General features: G+C 38.6%; 1 protein-coding gene and 1 long non-coding RNA gene across 2 annotated transcripts in view; one reads left to right on the top strand and one right to left on the bottom strand.

Moving 5' to 3' along the window:
- The window catches only part of Xrcc5 (X-ray repair cross complementing 5), a 106,053-nt gene that overhangs the window by 36,593 nt on the left and 51,669 nt on the right, over positions 1–17,791 (top strand). The window contains exons 12-14 of the mRNA XM_090354775.1: positions 1,203–1,293; positions 3,902–4,035; positions 10,218–10,414. Of these exons, the coding sequence (XP_090210901.1) occupies positions 1,203–1,293; positions 3,902–4,035; positions 10,218–10,414 (422 nt within the window). The remainder of the gene's footprint in view (positions 1–1,202; positions 1,294–3,901; positions 4,036–10,217; positions 10,415–17,791) is intronic.
- Positions 1,287–11,840, bottom strand: LOC150048749 (uncharacterized). Its single transcript, XR_016539142.1, has 3 exons — positions 11,787–11,840; positions 2,356–2,539; positions 1,287–1,893 (listed from the first exon to the last, which is right to left on the bottom strand). It is a non-coding gene; the product is annotated as an uncharacterized LOC150048749 (long non-coding RNA).

Below are 17,791 nucleotides of genomic sequence, written 5' to 3' on the forward strand. Positions count from 1 at the left end.
GGAAGCAGTAGTGTGGCCTAGTGGTAGAGTGCTTGCCTAGCATGTATGAAGCCCTGGGTTCAATTCCTTGGTACCACATACACAGAAAAAGCCAGAAGTGGTGCCATAACTCAAGTGGTAGAGCACTAGCCACACTAGCCTTGAGAAAGCCCAAGGACAGTGCTCAGGCCCTGAAATTAATCCCTAAGACTGGCAAAAAAAAAAAAGTTATTGGTGAATATAGAGGGGTTACAGTTACATAAGACAGGTAAAGAGTACATTTCTCTTTGCACAATGTCACCCCTTACCTCTCAGGTTTTCCCTCCCACCCCATCCACAAGTTGTATAGTTCACATGTCCCCCTATTTCTATGCCCACTTTTGCCCTTTCAAAGACAGATATATGAACAAATCAGACAAAAAGAAAATAAAAATAACCACAAAGGAAAAAACTTATTGTTTCCATTGCCTGAAGTGCATTTCACTCAATATTATTTTATTTTCTTTTTTCTTTCTTTTTTTTTTTTTTGCCAGTCCTGGGCTTGAGCTCAGGACCTGAGCACTGTCCTTGGACTTTCTCAAGGCTAGAGCTCTACCACTTGAGCCTCAACACCACTTCTGGCTTTTTTCTATGTATGTGGTGCCGAGGAATCGAAGCCGGGTCTTCGTGCATGCTAGGCAAGCACTCTACCACTAGGCCAAACTCCCGGCCCTTATTTTATTTTTTCTATATGTTTTTTATTGTATTTAGTAGAGGGGTTAAAGTTATATTCGCCAGATAGAAGGTACATTACTTCACACACATTGATGCCCCTTCTCATGTTTTTGTCCCCATTTCCCATCCCCTGCCCCCTCCCCTCATCTTGTTTTCCCCCTTCCCTTTCCCATTTCAAATACACATGTATACAATATACCAGATTACAAGGTTAGAGACTGTAACAATATGAGAATAACCAAGGGACAACAAAAAAGATAAGAAATAACATAGCACACTAAGGACAACAATCACACAATATATAGCTCTTGTTTCCATATTCTGGAGGTCCTTTCATTTAGCCTCATCCTATATGGCCTTATATATCTATGTTTTGAGCTTCACTCTATATTATTTCATATGATGATAGGCGTGTAAGTATTGCATCTTTGTGTTGGGACCTATTTTTTTTTAAACATTTTTCCATTGATTTGATTGCTTCTGCTCTTATCTGTTTTCTTTCTCATTAGTGTTTAGTGTATGTGCAGCTGCCTTTCATGGAAGACTTGCGGCAGTACATGTTTTCGTCACTGAAAAATAATAAGAAATGTACTCCTTCAGGTGAGTTTATTTCCATGTAGCTCTCTAATTACTCTATATGCAGCCTGACCTTGGGAAACCACCTGGCTGTAGCCATTGATGGAGGCCAGTTTTGTATAGGATGGAATGAGTTAGCTTGCAGTCACATAATCATATAATCATTGGGCAGTTCACCAGGCATTTTCCAGTAGGGATAGGTTTCCTCCTACACTGTCCACACAGTGTCACGTTTCACTTCTGACTTTGAGCATGTATCAGGGAGCAGCTTGCTGGTACACTATGTTCCCTAGCTGTGAGCAAAAAATTTGCTCTGACTGAAGTGAATTAATATGCAGCATTAAATATGCATCTTTAGTGTCCTGCATAGAGTCAGGTATATGTTTGAAATGAAAGTGGCAGTGCTAGGGTTTAACTTTCCTCTTTTCCCTTCCTTTGTAATTAACAACAACCATCCAGGTCTCATTGTTACTTATTTCCAGCTTTCAGCAATTACTTTGAGGTTGATGAGAAAACTGTTCTTAAGCATCTGAATGCAGAGTGATTCTTACAGTCTCAGGTCCAGTCTTCCAGAAAGCTCATTGCTTAAGAAGGTTGCAATGAAATGTAGTTGGGGCAGAATATCTGGGAAAAAACAACAGATGCTGATGAAGGTATTAATTGACAAGTTCATGCCATTTGTGTCAGTGTAGGGTTAGGGAATGGGGTGAGTGTCAAATGTAGGTTCCCCAGTGTGTTTTTTGGTTAGACCTTTTGGGAGTAGATTACTATCAAAAGGCCAAGAGGTAAGTGGGTCCCTTGGCTAGTGTCTGCCTTCTATCTAAAATAGAAGAGAAGAAGGAGAAGGAGGTAAGAAGGGACCTGAATGTGTAGTAGGCACTGTGTTACAGTATGGCTCTGCCTCTTAATGGTTCCAAACTTTCAATGAGTGGAATGTTTTAAAGAGAATGCTGTTGAGAAATTATCTTATTAGTCACCCAGAGTCTAAAACATTAAATACTTTTTAATCCATTGATCTGATTTGTACAACTTGACATTCAGTTTTCTGGAGGATTTGCATTGCCAGTAATCTGGCCTGAGGCTAACCTGTGGTAGTAGCTGGTAGTTTGCAGAATGATCTTTCCTTAGTTCCAACTCTTAACTTTTACCAGGTAGACACTGGACTAATGGGCCTCAGATGATGATGGCTTTGCCAGTGGTTGAAACCATCCCTGGAATGTTTGCACAAAGGAAGGCAGTGTCTCATGATGAGTGTCTGTGTACTCTATATCTGAAAAGGGGAGGAGCAGAAGAATAAAGTACTTTTATGGAATTATTTACTCCTTTTCCATCTTTTACCTAGTGATTAAACCTAAAATCAGTGTTTTAGCTCAACAACGGAACTGCTATGAACCAGTAGAGTGAAAGTTACTCATGGCTAGAGGCACTTTGGGGTAGAACTACCTTTTAGTCACATGGCTTTGGACTATTCCATTTTTGTTGACTTGATAGATTTTTTTTCTTTACTGAGGAGAACTTGCTTTTTCTGTTAGGTATTCAGTAAGACATAAAGAAGAGTAGTTGTCATGTTTTTGTCATCAGAGAACTTCAGCGTTTGGGCTAAGACATGTTCGCAGGTCTGTACCTATGCAGTGTGCCTAGGGTCCTGATGCTTTGCAGGAGGAAAGAGCTGACTGACTGGAAATTATGAAGAAATTAACTTACACTGCTCTACTAACTTCTTCCTCTGCAGGTGTTGCACTCTGATAAAAAGTTCTATTAAGTCTTTAGAAAGCTTATGTTTCACTACTAGCAAGTTTATTCTTTTTAAAATACTTTTGTCTTAGCCGGATGCAGTGGGTCACACTTGTAATCCTAGCTACTCAGGGGCTGAGATCTCAGGATCCTGGTTCAAAACCAGTCCGGGCACTAAAGTCTCTTATGTCCAATTAACTATTAGAAAACAAAGTGGTACTGTGGCTCAAGAGGTAGGGCGGTAGCTTTGAGCTGAAGAGCTCAGGGACAGCACCCAGGCCCACAGTTCAAGCCCCACCACCCAAGGGGGAAATATATATATATATATATATGTCTTGTTAGTTGCTACTTTAAAAATAAAATTAGCTCATTGAATACTTTAATATTTTTATTTTTATTTTTGGTGCCAGTCCTGGGCTTGAGCTCAGGGGCCTGAGCACTGTCCTTGGACTTTCTTAAGGCTAGAGCTCTACCACTTCAGCCTCAGCACCACTTCTGTTTTCTATGTATGTGGTACTGAGGAATCGAACCCAGGTCTTTGTGCATGCTAGGCAAGCACTCTACCACTAGGCCAAACTCCTGGCCCCAATATTTTGTTCAAATCTCCACAGAGAATTTGGGTTTTGTTGGTGTAGTATATTTTTCTAGAACAAACTCTTTTTGTTTTTGTAACAATACTCTCTTGCCACAAGTTCTTAGAAAGACCTAAGAAGTCAATTACTCTTTTCACAGATAAGAAAACCTAAAACTCAGCTTAAGTACTTGTATAACTAGAGAATATTTTTGTCATAGCCAGTGCTGCATAATCTGCCAGTGTTCTGTCGGTATTTAAATGGGAAGCATTTCTTTTTCATGGCTAGTAATGAAAATGATCATTTTTTTTCTTTCTGCTTTTAAGAGGCACAATTGAGTGCCATTGATGAACTAATCGACTCCATGAGCTTGATTAAGAAAGATGAGGAAGAAGGCACCATTGAAGACTTGTTTCAAACCACCAAAATCCCAAATCCTGAATTTCAGAGGTTATTCCAGGTAAAGAGAGGAACGTGAGACAATCATATTTCTTTTAAATAAAACAAAGCTAAGTGGGAAACTGTGGACATGGCTAGTTCCTTTGAGGGCCCCACTTACTGTATTTAATAGAAGGATAATTTCCTTTCCCTACTGAAAAAGAGAACAGTGGAAAGGTGGAATTGAATCATTTTTCATTTAGGAGGATCTCATCTCAATGCCAGCCTGGGCAGCAAAGTTCACAAGACCCCTTCTCAGCTGAAGCGGGGTGAAGTGGTACAGGCCTATCATCCCAGCTATGATAAAAAGCTTAAAATAGGCAGATCACAGCCCAGATACACACCTGGCCAGGAAGAACCTCTCAAAAATCACCCGCACAGGAAAGAGCTGAAGTCTTTGACTCAATAGCAGGGAGTGCCTGCCTAGCAAGCATGAAGCTCTGAGTTCAAACCTCAGTACCACACACATACCAAAGAATCTTTCATAGGTTATAGCTATGAAAATTCAAGAATAACTAAAGTGGGGAAAAATATATAATGTTTCTATATCTTACACCAGAAAAATTGGAAGGCAGGGATTGGGTTAAAGAATATGGGAGAAGTTGACAAGAAAGCTTATTTGAGCTGAGGAAAGGAAGGTAAAGGGATATTTTGTTCCTAAGTTAAGGTAATGACTACAGGACATTGACTGCTCCGACACCAGATGGAGCTTTGCTTTTCAGCCTTAGTGGGCAAAGGTGTGAGGGGGTAAGCAGGCATTGTACTTTTCACTCACCTTACAAAGCGTTCTTAACTAACGTCCATATTGCGACCCCATAAGGGATCCTCTACTCAAAAGAAGCTGCTGATTCCGTTGATGATTAGTTTCCTTTAAAGACTGAAAAAAAAACTTTGGTGCTGAAATTAGAAATAGGAAGTCTAAAGGCTACTTCAGCAAATAACTTACTCTTAGCATAATCAATTGTAAGTGACTGAGCCATTTCCCCGATCTTTTTTTTAATAAGATTTTATTAACATTGATTTTTTTTTTCTTCTTTTTTTTTTCTTTCTTTCTTTTTTTTTTTTTCCAGTCCTGGGCCTCGAGCTCAAGGCCTGAGCACCGTCCTTGGACTTTCTCAAGGCTAGAACTTTACCACTTAAGCCACAGCACCACTTTGGCTTTTTTCTATGCATGTGGTACCGAGGAATTGAACCCGGGTCTTTGTGCAAGCACTCTACCACTAGGCCAAACTCCCGGCCCATTAATATTGATTTTTACATCATGTTTCAAATGTCATGTTTTACAAAGAAGCATTAAAGAAGGGAATCTCTATAAACAATCACTGGCACATAGATTTTAGAACATAAGTAAAATTAAGCTGAGGGTTTGTATGTCATAGATACATATTAATCTATATAATAAAACATGTTTATAGAGTATATAGCCCATCATAGATTTTTATGTCTATGTATTTTGGGTACCCAAATATTGAGTCATTGTTCTTGTACTGTTTGGATCTAATATCCACATAATAAGGATACATGCGCCTTTTGTTCCTTTGATCTTATCTCACTCAACATGATTCGCTCTAGTTTCATCTACTTCCCAGCGAATGCCATTATTTTATCTTGTCTGTTGGCTATGTAGAATTCCACTGTGTATGTATGTGTGTGTATCTCACATTTTTTGTATCCATTCATCTGCAGTAGAGTATCTGGGTTATTTCCATTGCTTGGCTATTGTGAATAGTCCAGAGATGAACATGGCTGAGCAGGTGTCCTTATCATATCCTGGGTTATGATGCTCAGAGTAGATGCCCAGGAATGGTATGGCAGGATCATAGGGAAAGCCAGACCTTTTTTTGGCACTGTTGTTGTTGTTGTTATTGTTGTCGTGTCATTGTCAGTGTTGTTGGTGGTGGTAGTGGTCATTGTCAGGCTTGAACTGTGGGCCCCAGGCACTGTCCTTGAGCTCTTCAGCTCAAGGCTACTGCTCTACCCCTGGAGCCACAGGAGCCACAGCACCACTTCCAGTTTTTTAGTACTTAATTAGAGATAAGAGTCTCACATACTTTAGTGTCCAGGCCGGCTTTGAACCAAGATCCTCAAGTCTCAGCCTCCTGAGTAGCTAGGATTACAGGTGTGAGCCACCTCGCCCGGCATGCCTGGTTATTTTTGAGATAGGGTCTTAATTCCTGTCCGTATGTACACCTGGACCTCCATTCGCCCATTTTAGGTTTCCCATCATATTTGGGATACAACACCATGCCTGGTTTCTTTTCACTAAAATGGAGTGTCATAGCGTTTTCTACTTTGACCAGCCTGGTAATGTAACCCTCCCTATCTCAGACTTTCATGCAGCTGGAATGACAGGCATGCTGTGCTTTTGCACCCAGCTTTTGGTTTGAGCCAATGGCGAGGCTAGACTCAAGCTGCAAGCCTCCTGATCTCAGCCTTCCAAGTAGCTAAGATTACACGCATGAACCACCAGGTGTCTAGCTAAGGACTGGTTTGGTTATTATTAGGATTATTATTATTTTTTTTTTGGTAGAGAGTAGTTGGAGATTGTGTCTCAAGTGGTAGAGTGCCTAGCAAGTGTGAAGCCCTGAGTTCAAACTCCAGTACTACACTCCCCAACCCCAGAGGAAGAGCCAATTGTTGCAACAATGTTAGGGAAACACCATGGGAATACAAAGGAAAAGATATATAAGTGGATGTCTTAAGGAGGGTTTCTTTGAGGAATTAACGCTTTGACCAAGTTCCAAAAGAAAAAGAGGGAGGCACTAGCCTTGAGCAAAAAAGTGGAAATGAAACAGTGACTCAAGTGGTAGATTACTACCCTTGAGCAAAAAGAGCACCCAGGCCCAGAGCTCACGCCCCAGGACTAGCAACCAAGAACAACAAAAACAACAACTAAAGCTAAAATGGAATGAAACATAAGAAGCAAACTACATGACTCGGTTAATGATTCAAAATGTCTTCTAACTCTTTTATTGTTGATTTATTATTTATTTTTATTGTCTAACTGGATTGCCTAGAATTCTGTACTGATAATCTGGAATGTGCTCCAGTAGGAAACTGGGTAGGATATTTATCCAATTGGCTATTCTATCTCTTTTTGGAAAACAATCCCAATTAGACATAATAAATAGAATATTAAAGAATATCTGAGGGGAAATCTGCAAGTTTGATAGCTGTTTATACTTTAGGATTTTCTTTCCTTTTCCCTCGACTGGTTATATTATTATTTTTACTTTCTTTTATTAGTTTTTTTTTTTTCCGCCAATCCTGGGGCTTGAACTCAGGGCCTGGGCACTGTCGTTGGGCATTCTTCAAGGCTAGCACTCTACCACTTCTAGCCACAGCACCACTTCTGGCTTTTTCTGTGTATGTGGTACTGAGGAATCAAACCCAGGGCTGCATGCATGCTAGGAAAGCACTCTACCACTAGGCTGCGCTTTCAGTTATTATTATTATTTAGTTGTACAAAGGTTACAATTCCATATCGGATTATAAGTACAGTGCTCCTTGGTCAATATCATCCCTTCCATTGTTCTTTCCTATTTCCCCCCTCCCATCCCTACCCTCAAAAGTTATGTAATTCAGTTTTTGCATATTGTACATTAGCTATAATGATTATATTTGGTCATCTTTTAACCCTTTATTCATGTCGCCCTTCCTTCCCCCCCCCAAAAAAAAATCATGTTTCCACTTTCTGGTATTCACTGTGGTAAATAGTAATAGTACATTAGTTGCTCAGGTTTTCTAAGTAGAGATATTTTAATTAACCAAGGGAGAACATTGTGAATTAAGGCGTATGCATGAGAAGCTTTGGAGAGCGTGGGGCATTTTGGTTTCTCTTTTTGCTTTACACTGAAAAGGCTTGTTGATATTCAGAGGAAATCAAATAATTAGGAACAAGAAAGCAGGAATCAGACTCTGAAATGAACGAGTATGCTTTAGTGGGGGAAGAGGATCTGGTATATGGAAAGGGATAATGAAGGGAGTAAAATAGGAAATTTCTAGAGGGAATTTGACATGTAATTGCTCCCAATGGGTTTTCTGAATTTGTAGGACTTTGGCTCTTGAATGATAGTCACTATAAAACCTTAGTATTTGCTTTTTGGGGGGAGGGAGATTAAAACTTGGAGCTTACAGTTGTAGAGAAATATAAAATGATAATTTGGAATTGTAGGAGTTGTTCACCTTCTCCCTTTTTCCTTTAAAATTACTAATAAATAATTTTATTAGAAATGAAAATAGAGCTTGTATAAAGATCAGTGGTAGAATTAATCTTTGACTCAGAAATGAAACATCAGCCAACTGTTTCTCATTTTTCCTTGATGGCATTTCATTGCTGTTAGTGTACTTACTTCGCTGGCAGATGTGAGTGCTGCCAGGGCCTACTTTATCAGACTGCAAGTAGTACAGGAGGCTGGATGAAAGTGGCTTGATGACCAGTTCTACTTATATAAGGAGCACAGAACCTGCCTTAGTATTTACCTGCCCCTACTTTTGGTGCTGCTTCTTCCTTGTGTGCTTCTGTCAGTGACAAGAGTCTTGGGAAAGACATTCAGTCAGTATCTGTTATGTGCTTATATGTCATACATTATTTCTGTGCTCAAATTTAGCAATAATCAAGATAAGATCTCTACTTTGAAAGAGCAAGATGAGATAATAAAAAATTGATAAGATAATTTTAGGTAATAATAGATGCTGTCAAAATACAAAATAGAGCAAATGACAAAATATGAATAGAGGGGATGGATACTTCATGTATAGTGTCAGAAAGATTCTGAAGAGATAATTGAATGAAGATAGAGAGGGGAGGAGAAGGTCAAGGAAGGAGGGAAAGCAAGAAAGATGGAAGGAAGAGCCAACTTTACTGAGGTCTGTGTGGAAGCAGAAGACAGATGGATCATTAGGCCATGAATGGGACATGTGAATAACTCTGAAAGAAGAAGGCCATCCTTGCTGGTTGTGAGTGAAGAGTGACTAGGCACTTTGATCAGAGAGGCTGGGCTGTGTCCTGCAGGACCTCCCAGATGTGGTAAGAAGCTCTTTGGTAATGACTTTACCCTCAGGAGACCACAGGAGAAGGTGATTGGGTTGGGCAGGGGACTGCAAGAATGGTAGCAATGGGAATGGGCAGAGGTAGACTAATGGAGACATATTCACACTCCTTATTCCCGACAGGTTTAGAGGAACTCAGTATTTTTGTGTCCTTCAGAGACTGCCTCCTAGAACTCTCTGAGCATGTATATCTCCCCTTTAGCCACCAGTTTCACCCACTAAAGATTGACTTCTAAGATTAAGTAAAGAAGAAAGTGTTGTATAATTAGGAGAGGTAGATTTAAAATGAAAAACTTGGGTGGGGGGTGTGGGGGGGAGGGTAATGGGTACCAAGACATGTGAAAGGGTATCAATGTATGTGAATTAATGCACCTTCTATCTGGCAAATATCATGTAACCCTTTTACTAATTACAATAAAAAATATTCTTCAATTTTTTGGGAGGGAAAAAAAATAAAATGAAAAACTTCAAGATGGATTTACACATAAATGAACATGTTACATTGAATCCCTCTTGTATAACTATTTGAACATAATGATAAAGTGATCCAACTTTCAATGACAAAACAAAAATGTTTTAATCTCAGATTTTTAGACATCCTTTGAATTATGTATTTTTCTTTTTTTTTTTTTTCCTGATCCTGAGGCTTGAACTCGGGGCCTGAGCACTGTCCCTAAGCTTCTTTGTGCTTACAGCTAACACTCTACCATTTGAGCCACAGTGCCACTTCTAGCTTTTTCTGAATAGTTTGTTGAAGATAAGAGTCTCAGAGATTTTTCTGCCTGGGCTGACTTTGAACCGTACATGATCTTCAGATCTTAGCCTCCTGAGTAGCTAGGATTCTAGGCATGAGCCACCAGCACCTGGCTTGAGTTAAGTTTTTTTTGAGGAAACTTGTATATTCCCCCGTATAGTTAAAGCTATAGCTTCCTTTAATAAGATGAAGCTACCTTCTAGGAAGTCTACAGAAGTCACTGCTGTTGGGCGGGTTTTAGATGTGCTCTGCTAACAAATGTGGTTCTGGGCCAGTCTGCCAAAATCGAGTCACATAACCTTTCCAAACTAAAGATGGAAGATCCCTGGCCAGAAAGTAGAAAGAAGTCATGTATGAGATTTCCACTGTGTTTTACCATACTTTTACTTTGTCAACAGTGTCTGCTGCACAGAGCTTTACATCCCCAGGAGCCTCTGCCCCCAGTTCAGCAGCACCTTTTGAGTATGCTGGACCCTCCCACTGAAGTGACAGTGAAATGTCAGAGTTCTTTTTCTAAAATAAAGACTCTTTTCCCTCTCACTGAAGCCATCAAGAAAAAGGATCAGATACCTGCCCAGGACATTTTCCAAGACAAGTAAGTGACCAGTGTTGTACTTAAGATTTAAGGCAATCTGGAAGGTGCTTGGAATGCAGGTGTTGCCAGGGGGGTTGTGGCATTTGCAAAGATCGGAGGAAGAAGCTTTTTGTTATCTGTCCTTGGCAAGGAAGCACTGATTTCTCATGTTTGTTCATTTTAGTCATAATTCATCTTTGCTGTTCACTTGAGATTTAGAACAAAACAACCTTCTGGGTTGTTGATTTTTGGATGAAGATTGAAATTCTTGGTAAATTATATACAAGGAGGCTAAGCAAAAATTTAAAGTATCAAAGGTAAAAATTTTCCCCTTGTAAAGTAAGGAGCTGGGGATGAGGTGAGCAGCATGAAGATCATGAAGTTTCTTTGGTGGGGAAGTTGTTTATTAATGAGATTTTTTGAGGAAAAGCAAGGAGAATGACCAGTGTAGTCCTTCAGATATTCTGTTAGCATGTCAGTAGTGGACTTGTTTATATTATTAGGGAGGTAGATATATTAAGATTTGTAAATGCTTTTCATATGATCCTTTAGTCAAGCATGCAAGTGGGCTATTGAGTTTTTTCCTCATCCCATTCTGTGCAGAATCTGTATTCATTTCCATTCATACAGAACAAAAATAAATTGTTCTTGATATACAGAATCATTTGGGTATCTGACATTGATTTTACTAGGTTTCAGTTAGAGGTTATTAAGTGATTTTTCTTCTCATACTAGAATAATCTATTCATTTTTTAATGCTGCATTATGGGATCTGGCTTTTGTTTTCCATTTTCCTTTGATTTCTTTTACATACCTATATTTTCATTGACTAAGTAAAGATTATTAATAATTTATAAATACCTTAGTGGTGAAACATTGAGAAATCGTCACTAGTTTCTATAAAGCACTGATTTAGTGAATTATTGAAGTTAACTATGCATTTGTATGTATATGTGCACATGCATGTGCCTGTATGTTGTGTCTGTTTTTTTCCAGAGAAAACACCCAACATTTTGTTAGAATTGAAAAAAAAAATGTGCTTAATGGATTCTGTCATGTCTACTCCTAGCACATCCTAGAAGGACTTACAGCTCTTCTTAGTCTATCATGTCTTCTATACAAGAAGCTCATCCCTAAATACACATCCTCTCTTTGCCATCCTTTTCTACCTGTATGCCTAGTTTAGAACAGTTCAGTAAAAGCCTGAAGCCTTTTCTTCCCATGACACCTTGGTGTAGTCTCCCTGCAATCACAAGGCTATTCTTTCTGTATTAAAGCTCCAGTTCATGCTCTTGATTACCTTCTGGTGTTGTAAGAAAGAAATGGGCCGTTTTCTCCTTCTCCTTTGATTAAAATGTAAATTAGCTGTTAAAAAACAACAACAACAACTCACCATGGAGATCCAGAAGGCCACTGTGCTGCGATTTGATCCCTGCGGTGATTACACCTTCAGCTGTAGTCCTGTCATTCTGTTCTAGAAGCCTGGGAATACTGGGTTTCTTGTTCTTTGCTCCTATAATGTTCTGTGACATAGTCCAGTTATCTGACTGGGGCATGAGAATTACCTCCCTCATACATACCTATTTTCATGCATATTCTCTCCTTTTTTCTTTTAAAAGTTTTAGCTTTTAAGAACTGCAGAAATGATGCATTTAGCAAATATTTGCTGAGTACTTCCTGTATTCCGAAGGCATGACTCAGACCCTTCTGCAAAGTTCTTAAAATTCTCTATTTTACTGAAAAAGCTCTGGTTAGCTATGGGGGTATAGTTTCACTAAGGGAAAAAACAAGATTGCTAAGATTGTGATGTGTTTAGTACATGATTATCATTCCTTTATTCACAGCATGTATTTCCAGTAGGACACAGAAGGGCTAAACTTTGGGATAGCAAATGTCTGTTCAGGAAGCTTCATAGTCAAAGCCTGGTTTTTATTTCAACTTTGTTACTCCTGGTCTGATTTTGATGTTTTTTTTTTTATCTTTTTGAGATTTTCTCCATCTAAAAGTGGCTTCATATCGAGATAATAACAATGAAGTCACAGATGTTAAAGTACTTTGAACTATTTACAGGGAAGGCAATAATTAAAACTCAAACAGTAGTACCCTTGTGAGTAAAATCATTGAATGTCTGAGGTCTGCTATTCATCTTAGATCTGCTGAATACTTAGTGGTAATGATTTATTCATTTTAGGAGGGAAAGAACACCCATTTGACAGTGTCACAGTATACTAAATATTACCCTTACAGAAAAGCATCACTTCCCAGAGAATTCCATGAGAATTGGGACATCTGAGATCTGCTTGTGTACCTGATGACTATAGAATCTTGATTGCCTTATGTCCCTATGCAGTCAGTCATTCCAAGGCTTTCTCTGGAAGTCCTTAAGGCTCCATCCTACGCAGTCTCAGCAGTCAGCATTGCCTGATTGATGACAAAGACTACAGAGTATTGATCTTGAGTCCTGACTCCAGACTGGGACAATAAGAGCTGGTCACCTTGATTGGTAGTGTGTCCTCAGACAAAATAAGCTTTAGTTTCCTCATTGGTACAATAGAGATTATAGTACTATCTGCCTCATAAGTTATACATGGGGGTTGACTGAGTAATGCATGCTGTTTACCTAAAATTCAACACAGGACCTAGCACATAATAAAATTGTTTGTCAGTAAATGATTAAAAAAGAAACTGCTCATGTTCCTGGCACATTAGTCACAATGACAATGGTAATGATAGTAGTGATGATTTTCCAGAGAAAATAAAAAGCCTATCCGTGGGAACTCCTCCATTTTTTGGCCTTTATTTAAAAACATAACCTATTTCACATCTAACTTTATTCTCTTTTTTTCCTTATGCAGTGGATTATATAATATCCTGTTTATCCAGTACTTCCATCTTCCATTTTATTGGTACATTAGTCGACTAGTGTCTTCCTTCTATAATTTCAAAGCTCCCTCTATACAGAACTCTTGTCTCTCCTTTTATATAAAACAAAGTAATTCCTACAGGTTCTTCCATTTAATTACTACCTGTTACTAATTACTAATCTAATTATTATCCTTTCTTCTACATGTCTGGCTGACTGGAAGAATAATCTATACTTGCTGCTTTTTTCAGCTCTCATTCTCTGCTGCCCCCTTCAAAAGGCAAATTGCTAAATTCTCTTACAGTTTGTGGTCTTTTTCTATGATGATGATGATGATGATGATGATGATGATGATGATGATCTAATTGTACAAAGGGCTTACAATTTTCATAAGTCAGGTTATGAATACAGTGCTACTTAGTCAATGTTAGCCCTTTCTTCTCCCCGATTTTCCCCATCCCTACCCTCAAGTTATGTAGTGTATATTTTATATAATGTAATTGAATATAATGACTACATTTGCTCATCCTGCAGTCTTTTTCTTAATGACTTTTTTCGTAGCACTTGACATTGTCAATTAATTCTTTCCTTCTTCCCCCTCCAAGTTTGTATACATTCATTAACTTTAGCCTCTCTCGATTTTTCTTCCTAACCTTTTACGTCCCCCCTGTCAGATTCCTCTGGGGACTGCTTTGCCTTCCCCACCAATCTTAAACACTGATGCTGTTCAGACGCAACTAACACTTAAGTATGAGGCTGCTTTGCCTGCAGGATCTGTTTGGATTCATTTGGCCATCCTGTGAAGTAGATTGCCTTATTGATAACATCTTAATGCTGAGGAGGTCAAGGTTTAAAGAAGAGAGGAAATATGCCCAAGATCCAAATGGGTAAATGCTGTAGTAAAGATTTAAATGCAGAAGAGAGGAGTAGGAAAGATACAGAGGGGATGAGGTTGATAAGAATGCATGATATATGGATTGGAAATGTCATAATGAAACCTCTTTTGTACAACTAATATATGCTAATTAAAATAAGGCTAAAGTCCAGGAAGTCTTAACTCTAGACTCTTAGCCATGATACTATTATTGTCTTAATAATGCATGCTTCAAGGTACTTTATTATTTCACATACAGGGCATCAAAAACCACTGATTGCCTGCAGCCCAGATTTTTATCCCGTCCAGTGTTACCTGAAGTTCAGTATGCCCAGAAATGACTTCATTATCTCTCTCCCTCTGCGCTCCTTTCTTTTCCATTTTTCTATTTCAGTGGATTACTCCTAATTTCCTGGGAGTCACTCCTTTCTTTAACTTTCCATATATATTTGGTACATCAAATTGTATTTACCTCAGATATACCCTTTTTACTTTTAAGTCACTATATTGGCTAATAATGTTAACGCTTTTCCCCCATTAAAAAAAATTATCTTTGGCAGGGAGTTTGGTCTAGTGGTAGAGTGCTTGCCTAGCATGCATGAAGACCTGGGTTGGATTCTTGGTATCACATACATAGAAAAAGCTGGAACTGGTGCTGTGGCTCAAGCAATAGAGCACTAGCCTTGAGGAAAGCCCAAGGACGGTGCTCAGGCCTTGAGTTCAGTCCCCAGGATTGGCAAAAAAAAAAAAAAAAAAAAATAAAAAAAAAATATATATATATATATATATATATATATATATCATTAAGTAGTGTACAAAGGAATTACCATTTAACAAAGCAGTGTGTGAATACAATATATCATGATCAATGTCACCCCATTCTCACATATTTTATTAGCATTAATATCCATAGGGGGTTTACTTGGACATGTCTGTGTATGTATGAATGTATGCATGGCCAGTCTCCCTCCCTTTGTTACTCACCTTCATTCCTCCTTTTCTCAAATAAATCTTTTTTTTTTTTTTTCCAGTCCTGGGCTTGGGCTCAGGGCCTGAGCACTGTCCTTGGACTTTCTCAAGGCTAAAGCTCTACCCACTTGAGCCTCAACACCATTTCTGGCTTTTTTTCCTATGTATGTGGTACTGAGGAATCGAACCCAGGTCTTCATGCATGCTAGGCAAGCACTTTAACCACTAGGCCAAACTCCTAGCCCCCTGAAATCAATCTTAACAAGCACCACTGTTGTATTTTCACACATGTATATAAGGTCATATATAAGGTCATATCTATCCCTCTTTCATTACCTATTTGTATCTCTCCCTCCCCCCTCCCATTACCTCCATCCTGAGCTGGACCTATTTTCCATTCTTATCATTTATTTAAGTATATGTTAATTATTCAAAGGAGTTTCACTGTGGTATTCCTTCCCCTCTCCCTTCTTGCCTCCCCCCATCATACACACACACACACACATACACACACACACACACAGTTCTTTAATCACCAGGACCAGGCCTTCCTTCCCTCCCTGCCTACTCTCATTATCTCTTTATTTATTATCCAACAGTTTTCTATGAGTTTCAGAATTTATTAAAGTTTATTATTATTTATATTTAAAATAACCTTTTCTTAAAGCCTCACTGTCTGAAAGGTGAGGTTCACAACAAAAAATAAGTGTTAGTTCTAAAAACCCAGTGGGTCTGATTTTTGCCTAGTATGAATAAGGCCACGAGTCCAGTCCCCAATTCTTGAGAAAAAGAAAATCCTAAAATGGAGTAGATTTTAACCATTATCATCAGACACACACGCCCCACTACCACCTCCACCACCAATAACAAAAAGAACAACTAAAACATGTTAGATAATGTTAATTGATAAGTTAGCCATTTTACAGTGTGTACATATTTTTAAACATCATGTCATACATGATAGTTTTTGTTTGTCAATTAAAGTAAATTAAACGGCATATTAGATCACTGCCTTTTTACTCACTAATTTTATTCAGCCAGTTCTTAATTTTTTCCTGAAGAAAAAACATTTTCCTATCTTTATGTTTCACAGTGTAAGTGAGATTATGGACAGAGCCATTGGATTTGACTTTCTTCTTTGCAATTAACTTGATCTCCTTTTGACTTTAAGGAAAGTTTTGAAAGCTAGCATGTTACTTGGGGCAAGACTTTGATAGACTTCCTTTACATCATTCCCTTTGCACACAGATATTGTTGGAACTCGTTAGCAAAGTTCCCAGAATATTATTAGGTTTATAAAGAACAAAGTAAAATGGTTTGGGACTGTGTACTAGTGGTTCACACCTATAGTCCTAGCTACTCAGTAGGTTGAGATCTAAGGATCCAAGATTTGAAGCCAGTCTGGGCAGGGCAGTTTGTGAGATATATTCTTATCTCCAGTTCTCCAATTAATACCTCTCCTTCCCCCATCCCCCCCCAAAAAAGCAGGAAGTTGCTCAAGTAGTAGAGTGCTATCTTTGAGTACAAAAGCTTAAAGATGGTGTCTAGGCCCTGAATTCAAGCACCAGGACTGGTATCCTCTCCTCGCCAAAACTTAAAACTTAAAAAGGTTTTAAAAAATAGTTTAAGACTTATTTTTTTAAATTACTGAATATTTAATTAAAGATAGCCTGGTAAGTTTTTTGTTTTATTATTAAAGAATTTATTAACATAGATTTTTACATTATATTTCAAATGATGTATTTAATAAGCAAGTATTCAGGAAGGGAATCTCTATATACAATCACTGGCACTTCGATTTAAGAACATAATTAAAATTAGGCTGAGTGTTTGTATATCATATATACATATTTAGCCTGGTAAATTTTGACAGCTATAGGCAGAATCTTGTAAACTCATTACCTGTAGAATGGAGAGGAAGAGAGGTTAGCATACAGAAAGTTCTGTTCGAAGCCTGGTGCAGTGGCCTCATCACACCTGTAATCCTAGCTACTCTGGAGGCTATCTGAGGATAAAGATTCAAAGCCATCCCAGCCACTAAAGGAACTGACTCTTATCTCCAATTAGCCTCTAGAAAACAGGAAGTGGGGCTTGGCTCGAGGATAGGATGGTAGCCTTGAGCTGAAGAGCTCAGGTACAATGCCCAGGCCCAGGGGTAGGATGGTAGCCTTGAGCTGAAGAGCTCAGGGACAGTGCCCAGGCCCTGAGTTCAAGCCCCATGACCCCCCCCCACACACACAAAAAAGTAAGTTCTATTCATACTGAAAGCTATTATTTCAATTCTGAGATAAAGACTAGCAAATAATATCAGAAGGGAAGATAGATTTCTTTTTTCCAGTCTCAAAGATTTCTTTAAGTGGTGTTTTTACTACCTGTTCATCTTTTGCAAGGACTTTGTGATGTAGTTGTTAATGCTGACTTTTATATTATACTATGAGACAGAGCCAGGGCTTCTCTTAGTCTGGCCCTCAGGGCCCTGAGGTGGAAGGAGTGAGAGAGTCTATTTGTAAATTAAAGGACTAAATGAAGTGACTCTTATTTTTTGTTGCTTGAAAAAATGTTTATACTTTTCACATAAAATATCCTGTTTTTTTAACCTTTGTTGTTATTGTTTGTGGGGCTTGAACTCAAGAGCAGGACACTGTTCCTGAGATTTTTCACTTAAGACTAAGCCATAGCACTCCTTGAAGTT

The sequence above is a fragment of the Megascapheus bottae genome, chromosome 21, assembly GCF_031878675.1.
Source record: "Megascapheus bottae isolate mThoBot1 chromosome 21, mThoBot2.hap1, whole genome shotgun sequence".
In the NCBI taxonomy this organism is placed as follows: domain Eukaryota; kingdom Metazoa; phylum Chordata; class Mammalia; order Rodentia; family Geomyidae; genus Megascapheus; species Megascapheus bottae.